Source organism: Felis catus, chromosome A1 (assembly GCF_018350175.1).
Source record: "Felis catus isolate Fca126 chromosome A1, F.catus_Fca126_mat1.0, whole genome shotgun sequence".
Classification (NCBI taxonomy): domain Eukaryota; kingdom Metazoa; phylum Chordata; class Mammalia; order Carnivora; family Felidae; genus Felis; species Felis catus.
In genome coordinates, this window is record NC_058368.1 from 213152470 (window position 1) to 213177426 (window position 24957).

General features: G+C 41.8%; 1 protein-coding gene across 5 annotated transcripts in view; it reads left to right on the forward strand.

The window, feature by feature from the left end:
- Window positions 1–13587: 13587 nt before the first annotated feature.
- The window catches only part of ZFR (zinc finger RNA binding protein), an 84612-nt gene continuing 73242 nt past the window's right edge, over window positions 13588–24957 (forward strand). For 4 of the 5 annotated variants that reach the window (XM_023239182.2, XM_023239191.2, XM_023239184.2 and 1 more), the window contains exons 1-2: window positions 13839–13997; window positions 14296–14395. In XM_023239182.2, coding sequence (XP_023094950.1) covers window positions 13961–13997; window positions 14296–14395 — 137 coding nt within the window. In that variant the 5' untranslated portion in view covers window positions 13839–13960. Of the gene's footprint in view, window positions 13998–14295; window positions 14396–24957 lie in introns of all 5 variants that reach the window. The other variant, XM_045038360.1, reaches the window with a different exon arrangement.

The following is a 24957-nucleotide window of genomic DNA, read 5'->3' on the forward strand; positions in this document are numbered from 1 at the left end:
GCTTCTGGGCCCTAGGAGGGACCGGACTGTGAGACACCAGGTGCCTATGAGAACTGTCCAACATGAACTGGGTATTATCTTTTTGTTTTTAAGTTTATTTATTTATTTTGAGAGGGGGAGGAGGGACAGGAGAAGAGGGAAAGAGTGAGAATCTCAAGCAGGGTCTGCACTGTCAGCGCAGAGCCTGATGCGGGACTCAGACTCACAATGAGACCATGATCTGAACCGAAGTCGGTTGCTTAACCGACTGAGCCACCTAGGTGCCCCAAACTGAGTTATTATCTTATCTACCAAACTTTAACATGTACACAGCAGCATTCCAAAATAGAAGTGGTACATATATATGTGTATACACACACACACACGTATATATATATATACATATATACATATGTATATATATATATGTATATACATATGTATATATGTATATATATATATATAACCGGGCTGGAGCAATCCAGAAGGCACAAACACACTATCACAACCAGTGTCCAGAATCCCCTGTTACCTGCTCCTATTACTTTGCACTCTCTTCCTCCAGGCATCCCTGTAGCTTCTCGGGGAATTCCCTGTGATCAGTTAATGAAAGAGGCAAATTTGGAAGAATCATTGATCAATCTGTATGCCATACTGGTTCCAGCTGGAATTGGATGATTGTCCTACTGCCCGACTCAGGGTGGCCCTGACATATAATGATAAAGGAAAATCTTCCCAGAGGGCAAGATTTAGAGTGTCCACCTTATTGTCTACTTCGTGTGTAAATAAAGATAGACTGAGCATGGACCTGTATTTATTAACGAGCACTGGCTAGTAGGTTGGCTAGCTGATCAGAGACTTCAGAAAGAACAGGCCAAGGAAATGGTGACAAGATAATCCAGGGGAGAGGTTACATGGATGGACCTTTCAGAAGGGTCACTGAATGTGAAATGTCTATATCCCATGTGTGGTAGGCAGAATCATGGTCCCCATATCTACGTTCCCTTACATGGCCAAAGGAATTTACAAATACGATTATGTTAAGGATTTTGAGATGAGGAGATTATCCTGGATTTCCCGGGTGGACCTAATATAACCGCAAGGGTCCTTGTGAGAGGAATACAGGCATGTCTAAGTCAGAGGGAGATTTGAAGATGCCCTGCTGCTGGCTTTGAACATGAGGAAGGGGCCATGAGCCAAGTAATATAGGTAACCTCTAGAAGCTGGAAAAGGCAAGGGAATGGATTCTCCTCTAGAGCCTTCTAAGGGCATGCAGCCCTATTGACACTTTCACTTTAGCCCAGTGAGATTTCTGAACTAAAGAATTGTAAGATAAAATGTGTAGTTTCAGCTCAAGAAGTTTGTGGTAATTTGTTATAGCAGCAATAGGAAACTAATACACCATGTTAATGCCCATGAGAGGGTATTCCCAGCAGAGAAGGCACTCGATTAATCAGGTGGACCAGATGACCCATTTTTGAATGTCAGTCAGCCTCTTTCCCTAGCTACCCCAGTGCTAGCTTAAAGTATATATTTAGTTACTTAATCCTCACACCAAATTTATGACATTAGTACTGTTATTATTGTCCCCATTTTATAGATGAGGAGAGCAGGGCACAAGGAGGTTGAGTAAATCAGTCAATCATATAGTCAGTAAGTAGTGGAGCCAGGATTTGAACCTAGGTCATCTGATTCTAGTACTGTACTATCCAATATGGTAGCCACTAGCCATATATGGGTATTTAAATTAAACAAAATTAGGAGAGCCTGGGTGGCTCAGTTGGTGAAGCATCTGACTCTTGATTTCAGCTCAGTTTATAATTTCATGGTTCATGGGTTCAAGCCCCACATCAGACTCTAATGGAGCCTACTTGGGATTATCTCTCTCTCTTTCTGCCTCTCTCTCTACACCCCCCCCCCTTCTCTCTCCGCCTCTTCCCTGCTTGTGCACACGCACACTTCTCTCTCAGAATAAATAAATAAAATTTAAAAAAAACAAAATTAAAATTTAGTTTCTGTCACAATACGCCCTTCAGCATCTCTCATTAATTTGATATCAATCTCTAAATGATCACAGCATGGCTTAGACTCTTCTCCAAGCCCCTAAATAGCTATTCTTTATGGCTGCCTTGAGTTCTGCATGTTCTTCAGATACCTCAAAATGTGTTACTGACACAAAGAAACCCTTACAACACAGGTGTTGAGTGTTGAGACTTGGCAACAGATAACCCATGTTCACGTGTCAAGGAACCTGGAGGACTAAAACAGGTTGGAATTTTCTTGTGTGCTTAGGATTGTGCCAGGTGGTAGCTGGAGGAGGGTAGAGGGAGATACCAAAAATACATAATAAAACCATTGCCCTCAAGAGACGAAGAACACAGAACTACTCTCATTCACTCCACAAATATGTGGGATGTGTCTACCATGTTCTTGCCATTTTCCTAGGCACTGGGAATTTTAAAGTGGATAAAACATAGCTCCTGACTCAGTGAAGCTTACATCCTTTTCTGGGGGAAAGAAAGACATTGAACAAGAAATAACAAATCTAATGTATGTTAGGAAATGTAAAGTATGGGATGCTTCAGAATAGAATAATTGGACAGTTGACAACATAAATGCTCTAGGAGTTTATAAATGATATATAGCCAGGTACAATAACTGGCCAGGATTTTTACTTTAGGCAATAGGAATCTTCATAAGGTTTTCGGCAGGGTAGTTACATGCTGGTCAGAGGTGTTTCAGGAAGGTGGTATGTCATAGAAATTAGGCATTCTGGAGTCAGGTTGGTGTTAGATTTAAATCCTTCTCTGCCACTTATTAGCTTTGCGAACTCAGCTTCATCATCTCTAAATGGGATAAACATAATAGTCTCTACCTCATATTTTATTAAAGAATGAATTATTGTAAAGTACATAGCTGTTCTTTCTATTATTACCACTAGTTTTTCAAACTTAGGTCCTTTGATAATTATGTAGAGAATGGGATCCTTAGAAAGACCAATTGGTAGGCTGTTGAAGTGGCCTTAGCAAGAGACAAACTAGGGCAGTGACTATGCAGAGGAAGAGAATTTGAGATATTTGGAAAGTTTTTTAAAAGTTTATACCAGCAATTCCACTCAGGAGAAATGAAAACATGTCGATGCAAAATTTTGTATTAGCAGGGCTTTCCAGAAAAACAGAACCAATAGGATATATAGTGATATATATAAAAGGATATCTGTTATAAGAATTGACTCACACTGTTATGGAGGCCACGAAGTCCCTTGATCAGCTATCCGCAGGCTAGAGAACCCGGAAAGCTGGTGATGAAAGTCCAAGTTGAAAGGCCTGAGAATGAGAACCAATATATTCTTTACATATTTTTGATACTAATCTTTTATCTGATATGTCATTTGTGTTAAGTCCCTGTTGGAGTTGAAAGGTCCAAGAACCAGAAACTCCAAGTTGGAGGACAAGAGAAGATGAATGTCTCAGCTCAGGCAGAGAGAGCAAATTCTCCAGATCTCTGCCTTTTTTGATGTATTCTGGGCCTTGGCAGATTGGATGATGCCCATTCATACAGGTGAGGGCATCTTTACTCAGCCTACTGATTCATGTGCTAATCTCTTCCAAAGACACCCTCACAGACACACTCAGAAATGATGTTTTACCAGCTATCTAGGCATTCTTCAGCTCAGTCAACTCATCACATAAAATTAGCCACCACAAATGTTCATAGCAGCATTATTTTCTTTAATATTTTTTCGTAGTTTCTTAGTTTTCTTAAAAAATGGTAAATTTTTTGGCACAAAAACAGACAGACACATAGACCAATGGAATAGAATAGAAACCCCAGAACTAGACCCACAAACGTATGGCCAACTCATCTTTGACAAAGCAGGAAAGAACATCCAATGGAAAAAAGACAGTCTCTTTAACAAATGGTGCTGGGAGAACTGGACAGCAATATGCAGAAGGTTGAAACTAGACCACTTTCTCACACCATTCACAAAAATAAACTCAAAATGGATAAAGGACCTGAATGTGAGACAGGAAACCATCAAAACCTTAGAGGAGAAAGCAGGAAAAGACCTCTCTGACCTCAGCCGTAGCAATCTCTTACTCGACACATCCCCAAAGGCAAGGGAATTAAAACCAAAAGTGAATTACTGGGACCTTATGAAGATAAAAAGCTTCTGCACAGCAAAGGAAACAACCAACAAAACTAAAAGGCAACCAACGGAATGGGAAAAGATATTCGCAAATGACATATCGGACAAAGGGCTAGTATCCAAAATCTGTAAAGATCTCACCAAACTCCACACCCGAAGAACAAATAACCCAGTGAAGAAATGGGCAGAAAACATGAATAGACACTTCTCTAAAGAAGACATCTGGATGGCAAACAGGCACATGAAAAGATGTTCAATGTTGCTCCTTATCAGGGAAATACAAATCAAAACCACACTCAGGTATCACCTCACGCCAGTCAGAGTGGCCAAAATGAACAAATCAGGAGACTATAGATGCTGGAGAGGATGTGGAGAAACGGGAACCCTCTTGCACTGTTGGTGGGAATGCAAATTGGTGCAGCCGCTCTGGAAAGCAGTGTGGAGGTTCCTCAGAAAATTAAAAATAGACCTACCCTATGACCCAGCAATAGCACTGCTAGGAATTTACCCAAGGGATACAGGAGTACTGATGCATAGGGGCACTTGTACCCCAATGTTTATAGCAGCACTCTCAACAATAGCCAAATTATGGAAAGAGCCTAAATGTCCATCAACTGATGAATGGATAAAGAAATTGTGGTTTATATACACAATGGAATACTATGTGGCAATGAGAAAAAATGAAATATGCCTTTTGTAGCAACATGGATGGAACTGGAGAGTGTGATGCTAAGTGAAATAAGCCATACAGAGAAAGACAGATACCATATGGTTTCACTCTTATGTGGATCCTGAGAAACTTAACAGGAACCCATGGGGGAGGGGAAGGGGAAAAAAAAGAGGTTAGAGTGGGAGAGAGCCAAAGCATAAGAGACTCTTAAAAACTGAGAACAAACTGAGGGTTGATGGGGGGTGGGAGGGAGGGGAGGGTGGGTGATGGGTATTGAGGAGGGCACCTTTTGGGATGAGCACTGGGTGTTGTATGGAAACCAATTTGACAATAAATTTCATATATTAAAAAAAAAGTAATAAAAAAAGGTAAAATTTTTAAATTTACATCCAAGTTAGTTAGCTTATAGTGCAACAATGATTTCAGGAGTAGATTCCTTAATGCCCCTTACCCATTTAGCCCATCCCCTCTCCCACAACCCCTCCAGCAACCCTCTGTTTGTTCTCCATATTTAAGAGTCTCTTATGTTTTGTCTCCCTTCCTGTTTTTATATTATTTTTGCTTCCCTTCCCTTATGTTCATCTGTTTTGTCTCTTAAAGTCCTCATATGAGTGAAGTCAAATGATATTTGTCTTTCTGACTGACTAATTTCACTTAGCATAATACCCTCCAGTTCCATCCACATAGTCGCAAATGGCAAGATTTCATTCTTTCTGATTGCCGAGTAATACTCCATTGTTTATATATACCACATCTTCTGTATCCATTCATCCATCGATGGACATTTGGACTCTTTCCATACTTTGGCTATTGTAGATAGTGTTGCTATAAACATTGGGGTGCATGTGCCCCTTCGAAACAGCATACATGTATCCCTTGGATAAATACCTAGTAGTGCAATTGCTGGGTCATAGGGTAGTTCTGTTTTTAGTTTTTTGAGGAACCTCCATACTGTTTTCCAGAGTGGCTGCACCAGTTTGCAATCCCACCAGCAGTGCAAAAGAGATCCTCTTTCTCTGCATCCTAGCCAACATCAGTTGTTGCCTGAGTTGTTAATGTTAGCCATTCTGACAGGTGTGAGGTGGTATCTCATTATGGTTTTGATTTGTATTTCCCTGATGGTGAGCGATGTTGAGCATTTTTTCATGTGTCAGTTGGCCATCTAGATGTCTTCTTTGGAGAAGTGTCTATTCATGTCTTTTGCCCATTTCTTCACTGGATTATTTGTTTTCTGGGTGTTGAGTTTGAAAAGTTCTTTATAGATTTTGGATACTAATCTTTTATCTGATATGTCATTTGCAGATATCCTCTCCCACTCCATTGGTTGCCTTTTAGTTTTGCTGTTTGTTTCCTTCGCTGTGCAGAAGCTTTTTATTTTGATGAGGTTCCCAATAGTTCATTTTTGCCTTTGTTTCCCTTGCCTCCTGAGACGTGTTGAGTAAGAAGTCGCTGCGGCCAAGGTCAAAGAGATTTTTAGTACCATTATTCTTAATAGCCAAATAGTGGAAACAACCCAAATGTCCATCAATTTATGAATGATAAACAAGATGAGGTATATTCAAATGGTAGAATATTATTCAATCATAAAAAGGAATGAAGTACCAAAACATGCTACAACATAAAAGAAACTTGAAAACATTAGACTAAGTGAAAGAAGCCAGATACAAAAAGCTACATATTGTATGATTGCATTTAATTTTTTTAATGTTCATTCATTTTTTGAGAGAGAGAGACAGACAGACAGACAGACAGAGAATGAGTGGGGGTGGGGCAGAGAACAAGGGAGACACAGAATCTGAAGCAGACTCCGGGTTCTATGCTGACAGCTCAGACAGCGATCAACATGGGTCTCAAACCCATGAACCATGAGATTATGATCTGAGTGGAAGTTGGCCACTTAACCGACTGAGCTACCCAGGTGCCCCTGTATGATTGCATTTACATTAAATGTCCAGTGTAGACAGATCCATAAAGACAGAAAGTAGGTTAGTGGTTGCCAGGACCTCGGAGGAATAGGACATAGGGCATGACTGCTAATGGGTTCAGGACTTATTAATGCAGTCATGGAAAATGTCCTGAAATTAGATAGCAGTGAGAATTGCACAATTTTATGTATATACTAAAAACCACTGAATTGAACACTTTGAAAGCATGAGTCTTATAGTAGGTGAATTATATTTTAATTTAAAAATTTAGTTGAGGGGTGTCTGGGTGGCTCAGTCAGTTGGGCATCAGACTCTTGGTTTTGGCTCAGGTCATAATCTCAGAGTTTGTGGGATCGAGCCCCACATCAGGCTCAAGCACAGAGCCTGCTTGGGATCCTCTCTCCCCTTCTCTCTCTGTCTCTGCCCCTCTCCCCATGCTTTCTCTCTCTCAGAATACATTAATAAATTAATTTTTTTAATTTTTAATTAAAAAAATAGTATAACAGGGTGAAAGAGATTAGAGATTACCTATGCCAAGAGATCCTTTATTCCCAAAGACATTGCTAATATCTATTCAGTCTTTGTGGTAACCGCAAGGATTGTATTGAGAACTTGCTATGTGCCAAGCAATGTTCCAAGAACTTTATGTGTATTTCCTTTAATGTCCACAACAACCACCTGAACTGAAGAAACTGAGGCTCAGTGAGGTTATATAACTTGTCCTAGGTCTACACAACTAGTATGTGGTGCAGGTAGGATTTGAACCCACAAAATTTAGCCCTAGAAGAAACCACTGTATCATAAACTCTCTTACTGAGATTAAATACATCATCATTGCACTAAACCCCCTTTTGCACCAGTAGGTGTCACTGTGTTTATCAAGGATGCATTCCATCTCTGTGGATTACCCTAGTGTCTGACATCTCCTAGACCACACAGTTATTCCTCAGAGGGAAGGAAAGAGACTAGAGGGGAAGGAAGAGAAGGAGATAGGAGGGAGAGGAGGAGAGAGTATGGAAGAATTTAGAGGGGAACACTTCCTGATGTGTCACTGTCATATCCACCACCTGGAGTGCATCTCTCAGTTACGGTTTTCTTGATTAAAATCAGAGCTTTCTCAGGGTGCCTGGGTGACTCAGTCGGTTGACTTCGGCTCAGGTCATGATTTCGCGGTTCGTGAGTTCGAGCCCCATGTCGGGCTCTGTGCTGACAGCTCAGAGCCTGGAGCCTGCTTTGGATTCTGTGTCTCCTTCTCTCTCTGTCTCTCTGTCTCTCTGTCTCTCTGTCTCTCTGTCTCTCTCTCTCTCTCTCTCTCTCTCTTTCTCTCACTGTCTCTCTGAAAAACAAACATTAAAACAATTTTTTGGTTTTTTTAAATCAGAGCTTTCCCTTTGAATCAACACTGTCCTACCCCACTTGGCCCTTAAGAGCCAGTCTGATAGTTGGGTCAGCTCCCCAGACTGACTCTGTTGCTCTCCACATTCTCTCCTGTCCCACCACCACCTGTCTGTGTTGGGAAGGTCCCAGAATGCCTGGAGCCTCAGCCTGTTCGAGTCACACCCAGAGCTAGAGCTTCATTTCCCATTCTTTCTTTATTAACCCCAAATGCAATGACTGTAGTTATCTTGAGAAAGCATCACAGGTTCCAAGTGAGCTTCCTGGCCTTCTTGCTCCTTCCCTGGGTTCTCAAGGAAACAACGATGCAACAGCAAGTTTGTCCCTTGCCTCTCTGTGCATTCCTCCCTATGACCCTCTATGCCCCTTTCCCTATCCAGGTCCCGCCCATTCTATGCCCTTGTGGACTCCATCTTCCCCCTTCCACTACAAAAAGAATGACCTCATCCTTTGGCTTTATCTCTGATTGTGATAAAACTGGGTGGGTGGTGGTTAGTGGCACCTGGGTGGCTCAGTCAGTTAAGCATCAGACTTGTGATTTCAGCTCAGGTCATGATCTCAAGGTTTGTGAGTTTGTGCCCCACTGACAGAATCCTGCTTGGGATTCTCTCTCTCTCCCTCTCTCAAAATAAATAAACTTAAAAAAAAAAAAAAAAAGAATGGGTGGTAGTTAGAAGGACCAGCCAATACTCATAGCACTTGCAAAGAACCCAGCATTGATCTAGGACCTTTACCTCTGGAAGTTGTTAAAGCCCTGCCAACAAAACCCTGCTGTAGACACTACTTTTATAACCTCTTTTTACTTAGGAGAAAAATGAAGCACAGAGAGATTGTGGTTGAAGTCACACAACAGTTAGTGACAGCTGAGATTTGAAGCCATATGGGTCCAGCTTCAGAGACCAAGCCCTCATTCACCATGCCATACTCTCTTGGTTTATAGAGTAGCTCATATGTCATCCTCTCTGGCTGACACATTTGTATTTTAATGTTTATTTATGTTTGAGAGAGAGTGAGAGAGAGAGAGAGAGAGAGAGAGAGAGAGAGAGAGAGAGACTGGGTATGATGGGGGGAGGGAGATATAGAATCCGAAGCCAGCTCCAGGCTCTGAGCTGTCAGCACAGAGCCCGATGCAAGGCTGGAACTCACAAACTGTGAGATCATGACCTGAGCCGAAGTCAGACGCTTAACTGACTGAGCCACCCAGATGTCCCTAACACATTTGTATTTTAACAAGACCTTTCAGGAAACTGGGCCTGACTCAAAGGTGTGACTAAAGGTGACTACAAATATTTGGGGTGAGTTTAGGGGCAGGCCTTTTCAGGCTAGCTCCACCTTGTGGTTAATCGGTCTGCCAATTAATGTTTCCTCATTTGCCCTTAGATGTTAATTGAGGTTCTTAATGATGACCCCGAGGCATTACAGTTTCCTGAAACTGTCTTCTGAATCATCAAAGATTAAGCTGTTCACTGCCTGGTTCATTTATTAAATAAGGACTTACTGAGTGCCCATCACCAGGCACCTAATATTGGCATCCTGCCTTCATCAAGCTGTAGTTTGATGGGAGACACAATGTCAGTCAAACAATCGCGCAGTAAGTGTAAGATTGCAGCTGTCACAAAGGCACCTTAAGGAGAGATGCCCCGTGCTCTGAGAGCATGATAAGAGTCTGATGGGGGGGGGGGGGGCAGGGAAGGCTGAGGAGGGATTGACTGAGTGGAGATTTTGAAGCATGAGGATTAACTAGGTAAGGAGAGGAAGGAAGAACATTCTAGTCAGATAGAACATGCAAAGCCCTGTGGTAATAGCATGCTAGATGGGAGGCCAAGGTAGCTGGAATGAAGAGGAGGAAGAAGCTGAAATTGGCTGGTAGGCCTGACTGCACAGCGTAAGCCAAGTGAAAGTTTTGCTTTGTCCTAAGAGTGAGGGGAAGCGCAGAAGCGTTTGATCAGATTTGCATTTTGAACACGTCACTGGAGTGAAAGTGTGGAGAATGACTGGTAAGTGTAATTTTTTGTATTCCAATGCCAAGCATTTCTGGACATGAAGCATGACAGATGTTATAAGTGACTTCCTCCTGTCAAGTCTCCCACCTGGCCCAGAGGACTGCAGATTGCTCTGTTGGCTGGACTGGGTACACTCTGGGACATAAACCCTCTAAGGCAGAGCCACCTACTTTTTGGTTTTAGGTGAGTGACTTGGGCAGTGCATTCACTTTTTGGAAGGAAGATTTTAAAAAGATTCACAATCATCCAGCCTACTTCTTTTTACATAAATACCCTGTGCTTGGAGTTGTTCTATAGAAATGCTACCTTATTTAACCCCCACCACAGTCCTGGGAGACATTAGTATCATTCCTGTCACAGAGGTTCAGAAAGGTTCAATAATGTGTTCAGGTCATTCCACTACTTAAAGCCCAGGAAAAGGACCCATTGCTTCTTCTTCTTTTTTTTTTTTTTTTTTTTTTTTTTTTTACTGTTTATTCAGTTTGGAGAGAGAGAGACAGAGCGTGAGCAGGGTAGGGGCAGAGAGAGAGGGAGACACAGAATCTGCAGCAGGCTCCAGGCTCTGAGCTGTCAGCACAGAGCCTGATGTGGTGCTCAAACTCACAAACCATGAGATCATGACCTGAGCTGAAGTCGGATGCTTAACCGACTGAGTCACCCAGGTGCCCCAGGACCCATTGCTTCTTGATTCCAAGTCCATCCCAAACATCCCAAAACCCCTTTCTTTTTTATTTTTTTAAAGGCTTATTTATTTATTCTGAAAGGCAGGGCGGGGTGGGGGTGGGGAGCAGGAGCAGGGGAGGGGCAGAAAGAGAAAGAGAATTCTAAGCAGGCTTTGCGCTGTTAGCAAAGACCCCAATGTGAGGCCTGAACTCACAAACCCTGAGATGACCTGAGCCAAAGTTGGACGCTTAACCAACTGAGCTGCCCAGGCGCCCCCTCCCCCAAATTCCTTCCTTAAATAAATCCATGCTAGTTGGTGGAGCCCTTCCTACAGATTCCCTCTTTAAGGAGTACACTGTGGTAAATAATTTTCACTACTGCCACACCTACTCTGAACTCTAGGAACAGTTACCAAAGACAAGAGGCACGCCTTCCTCTTTCTAGTTACTTGCTTGCTCATTGGGGTGTGCCAGCAGCCCTCTTCCATCCCCTAAAGGCCTGCCAAGCATAAAATTGGCCTAAAAATAATCTTAGGTGATTAACACCTGTCTTTTCTCCTCCAGTTTTATTCAAGTAGCCTAGGAACTAATAGTGCAAGTTTATCAAAGCAGTGATAGTCAGTGCCTTAAAAGCTTTATTGCTCCATGAAGTTCAAGACAAATTACGTTGAAAATGCAGTTCTAATACCCTTTGTGTAGGAGATATTTTTTCCTAGCAACACACTTGGACTGCAAAGAACTTCTGCCTAGGGAAACACCAGTATTGTCAAAAACAATGACATTGATTTTTTCCCCCCAATGTTCTACATTTTCTCTTTTTTGAAATGAGTAATAGGATAAATCAGACAGGTTCTTAGAACTTGCACCTTTGTAGGAGGTGTGGGGGAGCCAGGTTGGCACAAATAGGAACTGAGGTATTGTTTCTGCCCTGGCATAGGAAGGTGGGATAAAGCCCTAAACTTCATGATGAGTTCTGATTCACCCTTTGCATTTCTCTTTTCAAAAAATTATTGTTTCTTCTTCTTCTTCTTCTTCTTCTTCTTCTTATTCTTATTATTATTATTATTTGAGAGAGACAGAGAGAGAGACAGAAAGCACAAGCAAGTAAGGGGCAGAGGGAGAGGGAGAAAGAAAATCCCAAGCAGGCTTCACACGCACTGTGGAGCTGGATTTGGGTCTTGATCCCCTTACTGTGACCTGAGCTGAAATCAAGAGTTGACACTCAACTGACTGAGCCACCCAGGCACCCCTGCATTTCTTTTTAGTGCTCATATTAAACACTGAGGAGGGGCACCTGCCTGGCTCAGATGGAGGAGCATGTGACTCTTGATCTCTAGGTTGTGAGATTGAGCCCCACATTGGGCTGTAGAGATGACTTAAATAAACTTTTAAAAATGGGGGGCACTTGGGTGGCTCGGTTGGTTGAGCGTCCGACTTCGGCTCAGGTCATGATCTCAGTTTGTGAGTTTGAGCCCCGTATCGGGCCTTGTGCTGACAGCTCAGAGCCTGGAGCCTGCTTCACATTCTGTGTCTCCCCCTCTCTCTGCCCCTTCCTTGCTCATCCTCAGTGCCTCTCTGTCTCTCAATAATAAATAAATGTTAAAAAAATTTTTTTTTACTTTAAAAAATCGTTATTTTTTTAATAAATGATTTTAATAAATAATAAACATTGAAGAGAGGCCAGTAGCAAAGGGTCTGGGGCACGGGCATGGAGAAGATGAGCAAGAGGTGAAATGGAGCACTTATGCATTAATGGCAGGCAAGAAGGAGGGACTGTAAGAGGAAAGAGAATGGTTGGAAATGAACTGGGAAAGCAAAGAGAAAACAGTGAGAAAGCAGAGGAAGAAAGAGATGCTTGCATGGGAGAGAGTATTCTGTCCTTACCATGAAAGACCTGGCATCCCTACCAAGGACCTTTCAGAAGATCCTGTATCCTTACCACTCAACTCCAGTCAGACTAACTTCCTTGCTGCTCTTGAGCACTTGGCTTTAGGACCCTCCATTTGCTGTCCTTCAGGTATTTACCGGGCTCTTCCCTCATTTCCTTCAAGGCTCTACCCAAGTGGTCGCTCTATCCACACCCTACGTAAAATAACACCTCCCTCCTTTTTATCCGACTTTATTCTTAAAGCCGCAATCACCATCCACCACACGATTTGCGATTGTCTGACACTCTCCACCTCCCTCCCCAGAAGGTAACTTCTATGTGCGCAAGGGTCTTCATTTTCTTTTTTTTTTTTTTTATTATAATTTTTTTTTCAACGTTTATTTATTTTTTGGGACAGAGAGAGACAGAGCATGAACGGGGGAGGGGCAGAGAGAGAGGGAGACACAGAATCGGAAACAGGCTCCAGGCTCTGAGCCATCAGCCCAGAGCCCGACGCGGGGCTCGAACTCCCGGACCGCGAGATCGTGACCTGGCTGAAGTCGGACGCTTAACCGACTGCGCCACCCAGGAGCCCCGAGTCTTCATTTTCTTCACTGATACATCTCCAGGACCTAGCCTGACACTTTGAGGTGGGGGCGGGGCTCAACATAAGTCGAAGGACTCAAGGAGTGGGTGTAGATGGGCGGAGACGGTGATCCGAAGGGGTGTTTGGGGGTGTGCTTACAGCTCAACACAACAGCAATTTTTCTCTCCTCCCCAGGCATTTCCTCCCCTAGGAAGCTAGGAATCAGAAGCAGGAATGAGAGAATTAAGGAAGCATCCAAATTAGTCCAGCTCAAATTCTAATTAAAAGTGCAAAAGCGAGAAGGACTGAAAGGTAAAGAATACTGCATACACGCAAAAGTGAGAGTGAAAAGTAAGAGAAGGCTAACAGGCGTCACTCTTTCCAATCTCTCCCTGATCCCCCCCCCTCCACCCCCACGTTGGGGCGAGGCGCTGCTCGCACGCTCCTCTATCGCTCCTGTTGCGTTTCGCAGTCACCATCACTTTGGGGGAGACCAGGCCCGCCTTCGCCCGTCAGCTTCCCCCGCCCGCCTCGGCCAAGGCCCTGGCACGCGCCCGCCAGAGCCGCTAAGGCGACCGGGACTACACCTCCCAGGGTGCCGAGCGCGGGGGCGCCTGCGCAGTGCGGCGGGAGGCGGCGGTCTGTTCTCCGCTGAGGAGGAGCGGGGCAGAGGAGGGAGGCAGTGGGTGAGAGTTCAGAGTTCAGCAGCAGCAGCCCGAGCCCATGATTCCCATATGCCCTGTAGTTTCTTTCACCTATGGTGAGTATAATGTGCCCCGCCGAGGTCCCTGCCCGGCCCCTTCCCCGGCCCGGGGCCGCGGGGAGGCGCGGGGGTTGGGGCTGGCTCCAGGGAGGAGGCGGCGGCCGCCACCGGGGCGTGCGAGTGAGTGAGGGAGTGCGAGGCGGGAGGGGGAGGCGGCGCGGCCGCGGCCCTGGCCCCGGCCCGGCGAGGGCGGCTTCTCACAGCGCCTCTCTCTCTCCCTTTCCCTCCCTCGGCGTCTCTGCCCCTCTGCGCCTCTCCTCCCGCCATGGGACCCGACTCTCCGTGCCCGCCGCAGTGCCCAGCCGGCTGGGGGAAGATGCCAAAATGGCGACCGGCAACTACTTTGGATTCACCCACAGCGGGGCGGCGGCGGCGGCGGCTGCGGCCCAGTATAGGTAACGGCTCCCCGCCCTCTCCCTTCTTTCCCCCTGCTCGCTCTTCCGCCCACATCCCGCCGACACAACGCCCCCGCGCCGGCCCCCGCCCGGCGCCCCCGGGTCCCGGCCCGAGACGGGCCCGGCCCGGCGGCCTCTCCCGCCCCGCTCGGCCCGCGACGGGGAGGGGCCCCCTCGGTGGGGGCGGGAGCGAGAGACCGCCGAGGTGTTGGGACGTGGAGGGCCGCCGGGGCTTTCGGCGGCCCCGCAGCTAAAATGGCCTCCCGCGGCCTCGGAGCCCAGCCGCCACCCCCGCCCGGCCGGCTGAGGGAGGGAAGCGAGGCCGGGGCTCGGATCTCCCCCCCAGTCTCCGCCCCGCCGGTCCAGTTCCCACCTCTGAACCCCCTCCCACTTGGGGAATGGAGAGGGTGGGCGCAGGGGAGCGCCGAGTCGCACTGCCCACCCGCCTGTTCCGCGACGCCTCCCGTGCGCCAGTCTTCGCCCAGTGCCGAGGCCCCTTGAGCCAGATAACGTGTCGTTTTCTCGGGTACCTTCTCCTTCGGCTCCTCCTGTCCCTCCTCTCGAAACCTGCAAACAAACCGCGGGTGTCAACTACATTGGGTTCCTTTAGTTTTTCCTCTAGGGAGAGATGTAAACATACCAACCACCTGTGAATTTGTAGTTGGTAGACTGGTAAAGATGTGCGAAGTTTCTAGTACTGATAAATGAATCCATGGCCTTATTCTAGCTCTTGAGTTTAGGCCGGGGGGTGGGAGGTGGTAATAATTCCCCTTGGCGGGTCTTTTTCCTCGAGTATGGGGGCGGGTTGGGGGGGGGGGAGTTCGAGTGAGATTGTACTGACATTGTGATGCATCCAATGAAATCTGTACCTTAAGGGAAGCTCTAATTTCTGAAGTGTGAGTAGTTCATTATACATCTTATCAAAAGAGAAAAACGCGCTAGATTTTTTTTTTTTTTTTTTGTGGTCGTTGTTGCTTTTGAGTCAGTCTGAGACATTGTGTTCAGATTCAGGCCATAAACCTACAGGGCTCCTAAGCGACCAGCTTTTTATAGAAAGAGATATATTAGATATGTGTGTTAACTATTTGGTTAAACCCAGGGAATTTTTTTATCTCCTTAACTTGAGGTGTTAGGTTGTGTAATGCAAAGGGCATCACTGGGAATCAGAAGACCTGGCTTCCATGTCTTTTTTCCTCTTGATTTTATGTCGTTGGGGGCATCACTTGTTTGGTCTTTCATTTTCCTCATCTGTAAAATGAGATATTCGGCTGTCTTCTTGAGTAAAAGCTTGTAATTCTGAAAAGGTTGCTATATTTCATGGAATTCTAAGATACCGCTTATGTATGCTTTATTTTATATATCACCAAAGAAAGTTGTTGCCAATTAAAGTATACAGTGCTTAAGACCCCATTGGTTTTAAGAGATGTTAAAATGTGTAAATGTACATTTTATTTAAAAATTGGTATTAAATTTTTATAATTGTTGAATTCCTTTTTTTTTTTTTTTTTTTTTTAATGTTTGTTTATATTTGAGAGAGTATGCCGGAGGTGGGTAGGGGCAGAGGGAGATGGAGACAGAATCCAAAGCAGGCTGCAGGCTCTGAGCTGTCAGCGCAGAGCCGGAATCCCGGCACTTGAACTCACAAGCCCTGAGATAATGACTTGAACCAAAGTCGGACACTTAACCGACTGAGCCACTCAGGTGCCCCTGTTAATCGTTGAATTTCTTAAACGCATGTGGCAATTTTTACAAATCTGTTTTATCTTAAGACATTCCAGAAAATATTGGGGGCAAGATCTTGGGGCTTTTCAAACACTAACAAATTCTTTGCTACTAACAAAGCATCAGTTACTTTGATAAAAATCTTTTAGAGCTAATAATTTTCATGGAGAGAGGGGAAAAAAACCATTTTCTTTTCCTGGAAAACAAGCTAGCTAATCAGCATCTGTGCCATAAATCCTGTGCTACCAAGTACTATGTGTTCTAGACAAAGCTGTATTTAACCATTAAAAATTTTACTTGTTTCACACAGTATTTTTGTTGTTACTATGGGCAGAGTGATAGATTTTGGGATTATTTGATGAAAATAGAATGGGTTCTTTGGCAGTTTTGAAATAATTGTTTTCTAGTCCAGACCTACAGATAGAAATGGGGGAGGAGGGGTGCCTAGGTGGCTCAGTCTGTTAAGCATCCCACTTTGGCTCAAGTAATGATCTCACAGTTCATGGGTTCAAGCCCTGCATTGGTCTCTGCTGACAGCTCAGAGCCTGGAACCTGCTTCAGATTCTGGGTCTCCCCCTCTCTCTCTCTCTCTGCCCTTCCCCCACTCACACTCTGTCTCTGTCTCCCAAAAATAAATAAAATGTTTAAAAAAAAAAATGGGAGAGGAAATGCTAACTTAAAGATGCTTAACCTTTTTTTTTTTTTTTTTTTAAAGTTCATTTATATTTTGAGAGGTGGGGGAAAGGAAGGGCAGGGAGAGAGGAGAGAGAGAATCCCAAGCAGGCTCTGCACTGTCAGCACAGAGTTCCGATGTAGGGCTCTATCCCACCATCTATGAGATCATGACTTGAGCCAAAAACAAGGGTTGGATGCCTAACCCTACTGAGCCACCCAGGCGCCCCACTTAATCATTTTTTTGATAAAATAGTTGTATGTATGTGTTTCATCCCAGTATAGAAAAGTAGTACAGAATTTCTGTACCTACTTTTTCTATTGGCTTTGAATCTCAAGTTTCAGTAAACTGTAACAACCATCCAAATTACTAAATTTTATCTATATGTCTAATAAGGAAATACTAGTCTTTTAACTATACTTATTTATGCATATGCCAGCAAAACTAATTGTTAATATGTTCTGTCCTTGTATATAGATATAGTACATGGCAAATTGTTTGCTTTTATGGAAAGAAATCAGGCCCAATAATGCTAATCCTGCAGCTCAAGGAAGATAAATAGCATTAATAATAAAAGCATATACAAAAAATGCGGTGATGATGCTTATTTTTCTTCCTGTCTAGAAATCACTATAATGTAACTTGTAGACATGGAAGACCAAGGGCTTACTTTGCAAGTTTTTGTTGTTAGTTTTTGTTTTTTATTTTAATTTAAAGGATGCAAACTTGGAAATTTTAAGCATTTACTTGTGGATAATGTGTTGAATCAAATACAAATAACTCATTGAATACAAGTAACAAAGTAACCTAAGTCTACATTTCATTCTAGTTCTTAGTTTTCTTGGTTATAGCTGTTTGTGTAAGGCTGTAAGTTCTTCTCACTGCTAACTTCTAAATTAAGTTTTTTATTTGTATAATGCATATTAAATATTTTCATGATAAGCACTCAGTCCTTGTGCTACATGTTCCATCAGCTACTGTTTTTCTTTTTGTATTTTTTTAAGGCAAGTAAATAAACCTATGCCTATTAGCCACTGTTGCAGATAAAATCTTTTCATTTTTTTGACCTTTTTTCCTCCTTAGAAATGAAGAAATCAAAATACTTAAAAAAATTTTTTTTTCAACGTTTATTTATTTTTTTGGGGACAGAGAGAGACAGAGCATGAACGGGGGAGGGGCAGAGAGAGAGGGAGACACAGAATCGGAAACAGGCTCCAGGCTCTGAGCCATCAGCCCAGAGCCTGACGTGGGGCTCGAACTCACAGACCGTGAGATCGTGACCTGGCTGAAGTCAGACGCTTAACCAACTGCGCCACCCAGGCGCCCCTCAAAATACTTTTAAGTATTAGTTTGTGTGTTTATATGTATGTGTTTCTGGTAGTATTTGTGGGGCACAGGATGAAGCGGATAAGAAGTATGGTGAGAAAATAGGATGGCTTCATGGCAGAAAGGGGGGGACTTGGTTGGGTAGGTAACCTACTTTAGTAGAGCTAACCTTTTTTTGTTTGAGAAGAAAGACTTTCAGATAAATTTAATTTTGCAATCTTGGAAAAAGTATTTCAACAGTTATGAAGACTTAGTGTAGCAAAGAATGTGGGGAAAGATAGTTCCCAATAGAAAAAAAAGTTTTCTGATAGTTACATAGGCTCAAAATCAATTTTTTAATTCATTCATTGGCAGTGATAGAGAAGTTCTCATAGTTTTTACTTTTTGAAAGGGTTGTGGCATATACAGATACATGTATACGTAATAAATGTGTAAAATAATATATATTATGTGTATTATATATATAATAAAATAGTAATATAATTCCATTATATTTTACTATTAATAGGACATAAACATTTCTTTGAGAGTTTTAAATAGCCAATTTCCCTTATTTATTTATAATTTTGTTTTATTTTAATATTTTTTTTTTCAACGTTTTTTTTTTTTTATTTTTTTTTATTTTTTGGGACGGAGAGAGACAGAGCATGAACAGGGGAGGGGCAGAGAGAGAGGGAGACACAGAATCGGAAACAGGCTCCAGGCTCCAAGCCATCAGCCCAGAGCCCGACGCGGGGCTCGAACTCACGGACCGCGAGATCGTGACCTGGCTGAAGTCGGACGCTTAACCGACTGCGCCACCCAGGCGCCCCAATATTTATTTTTGAGAGAGAGAGAGAGAGAGAGAGAGAGAGCGAGCATGAACAGGGGAGGGGCAGAGAGAGGGAGACCTAGAATCTGAAGCAGACTTCAGGCTCTGAGCTGTCAGCACAGAGCCCTACAAGGGGCTGGAACTCACAAACCTGAGCCAAAATCAGAGCTTGACTGACTGAGCCACTTAGGCGCCCCTCCCTTTATTATTTAGACAAGCCTTGGACATACAAGTTCCTTGTCCTCTTTCTATCTAATCAAGCTATTTGTTACCTGGATAACCTAAATCTTTAGCTTTTGCTTAAACTAATTTTCTTTGTCCTATATATAATTCATAATGTATCATTGAATAATTTAAAGTTAGCTATTTGAAAAAATCATTTGGTAACTTTCTTTTTTACCCTTTTTATATCTAATATTTATTGAATTTAAAGGCTTTTGGGTAGAGATTTTATAAAAATATAAAATAATTACTTTACCCCCATATTCTTAGAATCTTAGCAAATGTTGTTTAAGGATAAATGTTTAAGTGGATTTTGACTATCATCTGGACATTAGTTTAAATTCAGCATCTGCTAATTCAAAAGAAGGCATCTCATCAGTGATTCTTAAGATCTGGTTAGTATGTCCCTAAAGGTTAAGTATCTCCTCACATCACTAAGATAACTTGGGTAGGTTGATAGCTGGTGAATTTTTTTTTTCTTTCCTTTTTAGTTTATTTTGAATATAGTGTTAAGAATACTCTCTTGAGGAAAGAATGAGAGTAACATTAGTAGGGTAAAAAAGGAGTAATCCCTAACTGAGAAGGTGAAAAACCAGGTGAACAGGTTTTTGAAACCAATCACGGTGATGGAAATTTACTGGCTCTATAAAAAAAATTCAACTGCTAATTATATCAGCTCTTTCATTGTTGAATCAGAGATCTTAGGATTCATAATGCTTGAATGAGTTTGAAATAATGAAAATTTTCTTTCCAAAAGGATTACTACTGTTACATTGATGATATTTCTTGCCTATGTTATTAGTAGCCTTAAGGGTAGTGTGAGCCAAAATATTCCTGTAGAGAATGTTTAAGGTGTATGCTTGACTGTGCTTTTGTAAACTGCTTTACAGTATACTCTAATGGGAAGAGCATGAATTTGGAGCTTGTGAGACTTCAGATTTGAATCTCAGCTCTATCCCATCAGTCATTTGGCCAAATCCCTTCATCTTTCTGAAACTGTTCTCTCACCTGACTTACCTTGAGGTGAAGATTAAATATAAAAACTTCCTACCCTGGTCCTGATTTTCAGTAGGCATTTTACCAATATTAGTTTTCTATGAAGTATAGATATTTGAATAATACTATAAGGGTTTTAAAGGAATTCATTAGTTGATGTCTTTCATATATTTAATGTATAGAGTTTCATAATCTCAAGGTAAAATGTTTTAAAAGTAGGTAATTGAGTATCAATTGATGGGCCTCAATTTGTGTCATTTTGTTTTTTTTATTTTACTTATTTTTAAATGTTTAAGAGCGAGGACACTTGAGGGGAGGGACAGAGAGAGAGAGAGAGAGAGAGCGCGAGAGTGCAAGGGAGAGAATCCCAGGCAAGTTCTGTGCTGTCAGTGGGAGTCTCTCCAAATGTGAGATCACTACCTGAGCCAAAATCAAGAGTCAGATGCTCAACCTACTGAACCACCCAGGTGCTTCCCACTCCCCCACTCCCCCTGCCACCGTGTCATTTTAATGGGGAAGGAAGGAGATTTTTTTTTAAGTTTATTTATTTTGAGAGAGAATGAGCAGGGGAGGGGCAGAGAGAGAGAGAAAGATCCCAAGCAAGCTCCATGCTAAGCCTGACCAGGGGCACAATTTCATGACCAACCTTGAGATCATGACCTGAGCAGAAATCAAGAATCAGACAGACACTTAACCAAGCCACCCAGGCACCCCGGAAATTTTTTATTTGCAAGCAACATGATTATTTTATTTGCAGCCAACAGACAAAAATAAGAGAAATAGTAAGTACTTAGCAAATTTTCTGAATCTATAATCAGGCAGGAATTGGTAACATTCCTGTTTCAGCAATATTGTGTTAGATTATTAAATTTCAAAATAAATCTTTTTTTATATAGCCACAAAACCTATTAAGTAGAAATAGAACTAATGAGATCTACAAAACACTTAAGGAAAAAATACATTAGGATATAAAGGCCATAAAAGAATACATAAATAAATGAGGATGGACTGGGTCTGTGGAGTGAAAAAATACCATCAAGTTATCAACTTTCTTCTATGTAATCTATGTAATGCAATTCCAATAAAAATCAACAGTCTGGGGGGACAGGGGTTAACTTGATAAAGAGATTCTAATGTTGGTAATGAAAATAGTGTTTGTCCAAAAGTAGTCATAACAGTCTTGTAAGATATGACAAGGAAGGTCTTGTATTATCACATACCCAAACTTTATTAAACAGGAGAATGTCATATTAATCAGTTACAGGGATAGACAAATAGATAACCGGAATAAAATAGAGATCCCAGAGATAGAATTATGCTTATGAGCAGTTGGATTATTAATGTATAGCTGTTTAAATAGACATATACGTTAAATCAGCCAAATTAGTTTTCACAAGTACACCATCATGTTAATCAGAAGACAGGCCTTGGGCTTATAAGTGTAGTAATTGACAAAGTATGTTAGAATTACTTAGCTAAATGATTGAAGGTGTGCAGTGCACCCACTATGCTTGGCCATAAATTGCCCTTGGCACGCCTTCCTCAGAATTAGGGTCACTGTTCAGAGTATAGTATTCCTTAGTGCTGTGTGAAAGCTATGTGCAGTGCAGCTCTTTAATTCAGGCTTGTAGAGGACATACTAATAAAATAAAGATTACATTGGGCTTTAAAAGATATTTCCTATATAATATGTATATTAAAATACATTTTTAGGGAGTAACATGTAATATTTAATGAATATCTACAATATATATGTGCAGTCTCTGTACTCAAGGAGTTTATGCTTTCGTGGGATGTCCTGTGGGAGGACAAATATACGTGCAAATAACCATGCCATGATGATGATCATACTTGAGTTTAAATGAAATACTAAAATGGGGAATTGGAGGATTCTCACTGTGGAGTTTGAGATGCACTTCCATGGTCTTCCATTCTGAAAATTGAGGGAAGATCATTTTAGACAAAGGAAATATGTTGAGCCAGGAAGGCAATGTATGATGCTTGATATGATTGAGAGTGGAATGACTTTGAAGTCAGACTACCTGAGGTGAATCCTGGTTCCCTGTACTACTTGCCGTGTGACCATGGGCAGTCTCTTGATATTTAAGCTTCATCTTTAAACTGGAGAAAATATTGTTCCTTTCTTCATAGGATTGAGATTTTTAGAAAGTTCTATGTTGAAGTACAACATAGAGAAAAACTGCACAGTATAGCTTGATGAACTGTCATATACTAAACTTTACCTGTATAAACAGCATCCAGATTAAAAACAAAAACATTATCAGCATCCTGGAAGGCTTCTACATTCTCCATTGTGTTGTTTTGATAATTCAGTGACATAGTATTTGCAAAATGCTGGGTACAGTCCCTGGCATATATTACATCCCCATCAGCGTTAGCTATTATATTCAGTAGACATTTGGAATGGAGCTTAAGAAAGGGATAAGGGTTGGTAGTGTAAATCTGGATATCATTCATATGGTAGTGATGCCCCGTTTAGTTGTTGAGCATGGATGAAACCAGAGAAAGTACAATGGCTGGCATACGTCATTTAGTAAAAAATTTTGAACGAATGAGAGAAAAATAGAAAAAATAAAGCCATGGTTACAAACTTGGGAAACATCTGTGTTTAAGGTAAGGCCAGAGAAAGAAATAAGTAGGGCATGCACAGAGTTCCTGGAGGGGGGAAGGCCTTCTCCCAGCTTCTCAGCCTCACTGCAGGGTGGATGGGGTAACTTCACTCCCTGTGTCCTGAGTCCTTGCTAGAAACCTGCATTTCTGTCCACACACCTTGGACCTTGGTCCTGGGGGCTCAAAAACAAAAACAAACTGAAAAAGTTTTATGGTCTAATTTAGTATTCAAATAAGTTCTTGAGGGCCCTAGAGATCAAAGGGGCTTAAAGTATTGGGAAGATCAATTAAGTGAAAATAAAAATTTTAATATATTTTTTATTTCTGGGAAAATATATGCTGTATAAAATGCATTAACATTGATATGGTAATCAGTTTTAAATGGGAAAGAATGTTCTTAAAAAGATTTGAAGAGATCTAATACTTTTTTGATAGGAAACAACACAAAAACCTTTTAAACGATAATCATCTAGATGAGGGCAAAGTGCTGTTATTTATAAAAATGGCTTTATAGCTTCTCTCACTCTCCCAGTCCTACACATCCCAAACCATTTTTTTTTATTGTAAACAGAATACTCATCATAAAATGTAAATTCAGTCACACCACTTTTCTGCTTAAAATCTTCACTGGCTATTACTTTGAGAATATCTGGTTATCCTAGCTTTATTAAGGACTTCAGTATCTTATTGTACACATTTATAATTCCTTATCTACATTTATGAAATCAAAAAACTACTGAAAATACTCCTGGTAAGTTTGTAAAACACTTGACAATAAAAAATTGATCTGAAATATCAGGAGCCTATTTTTAGTTTGTGTGTTTTTTGTTTTTAATGTTTGTTTATGTTTGAGAGAGAGCGAGCAGGGAAGGGGAGAGAAAGGGAGACAGAGAATCCCAAGCAGGCTTCACACTGTCAGCACAGAGCCCCACATGGGGCTTGAACCCACGGACTGTGAGGAGATGACCTGAACTGAAATCAGAGGAGTCAGTCACTTAACTGACTGAGCCACCAAGGCACCCTAGTTTTGTTTTGTTTTTCATTTTACTTACTGTGAATATTCATATCTTTAACTGAAGAAATGTTAATGTGTTTGTGAAATAATGAAGAATGTATTTTTTCTTGAGTTTGGAAAGTTACAAGGCACTTTGGTTTAATTACCTTAGAGTATCCATCAGCTTTTATTGTACCTAATAGTTGGTGAATTTCTTTTTTGAGCAGTTCTATTTATAAACAGTTAAAAGGATTGACATTTCATGACTTGTTCCTTTTTAGAGGTCTTCAAAGAAAATCTGCTTAATTTTTAAAAGTGGAGTAAAATTCATTTTTATCTTGCAATTACTGTATGGATCCATTGGGTCCTTTTTATAAGTCTTAAGATTTACCATATGGGATTTTAGTGATTTTACTGTTCTATGTCTTGAAACATTTTGCTGTTTCATCATCCTAGGAATTATTTCCTCTTGTCACTTATTCCCAACTACACTAAGAAAGATTAATACGATAGAAAAATGGAGGAATGTTGGAATCACCTAGAAGGGTAGTACAATAGTGAAATAACTGGAGGACATTGATTGCATTGTCCTCATCTTTGCATCTTTGAAGAAATATGAAAGAGACACTACCATTATAGTTGGCTTTTAGTTTTGTCCTTCAGCACAGTTGAGGATTCCAAGCTGTTCATACTTTGTCCATATTGGCAAAGAAAAGAAAATTAACAGGAAAATATTTGACAATTATTAGATAAATAGCATGAATGCCAAAAAAACAGGATCACTATAGACTAATGATAGTGACATTGATTGTAAAAGCAAAATCTCAGACTAAGAATCTTTAGATACAATATCCTAGATGACATTTTTTTTTAAGTCAGGAATCAGTGAGTGAAAAAATCAAGTTTTTCTAAGGATTAAAAGGTAAGTATGGTAAGGGCACCTGCATGGCTCAGTCTGTTAAGTATATGACTCTTGATTTCCGCTCAGGTCATGATCTCATGGTTGGTGAGTTTGAGCCCCTCGTTGGCCTCTGCACCAAGAGTGAAGAGCCTGTTTGTGTGTGTGTGTGTGTGTGTGTGTGTGTGTGTGTGTGTGTCTCTCTCTCTCTCTCTCTCTCTCTCTCTCTCTCTCTCTCTCTCTCTCTCTCTCTCTGCCCCTCCCCTGCTCTCTCTCCTCTCCTGTCTCT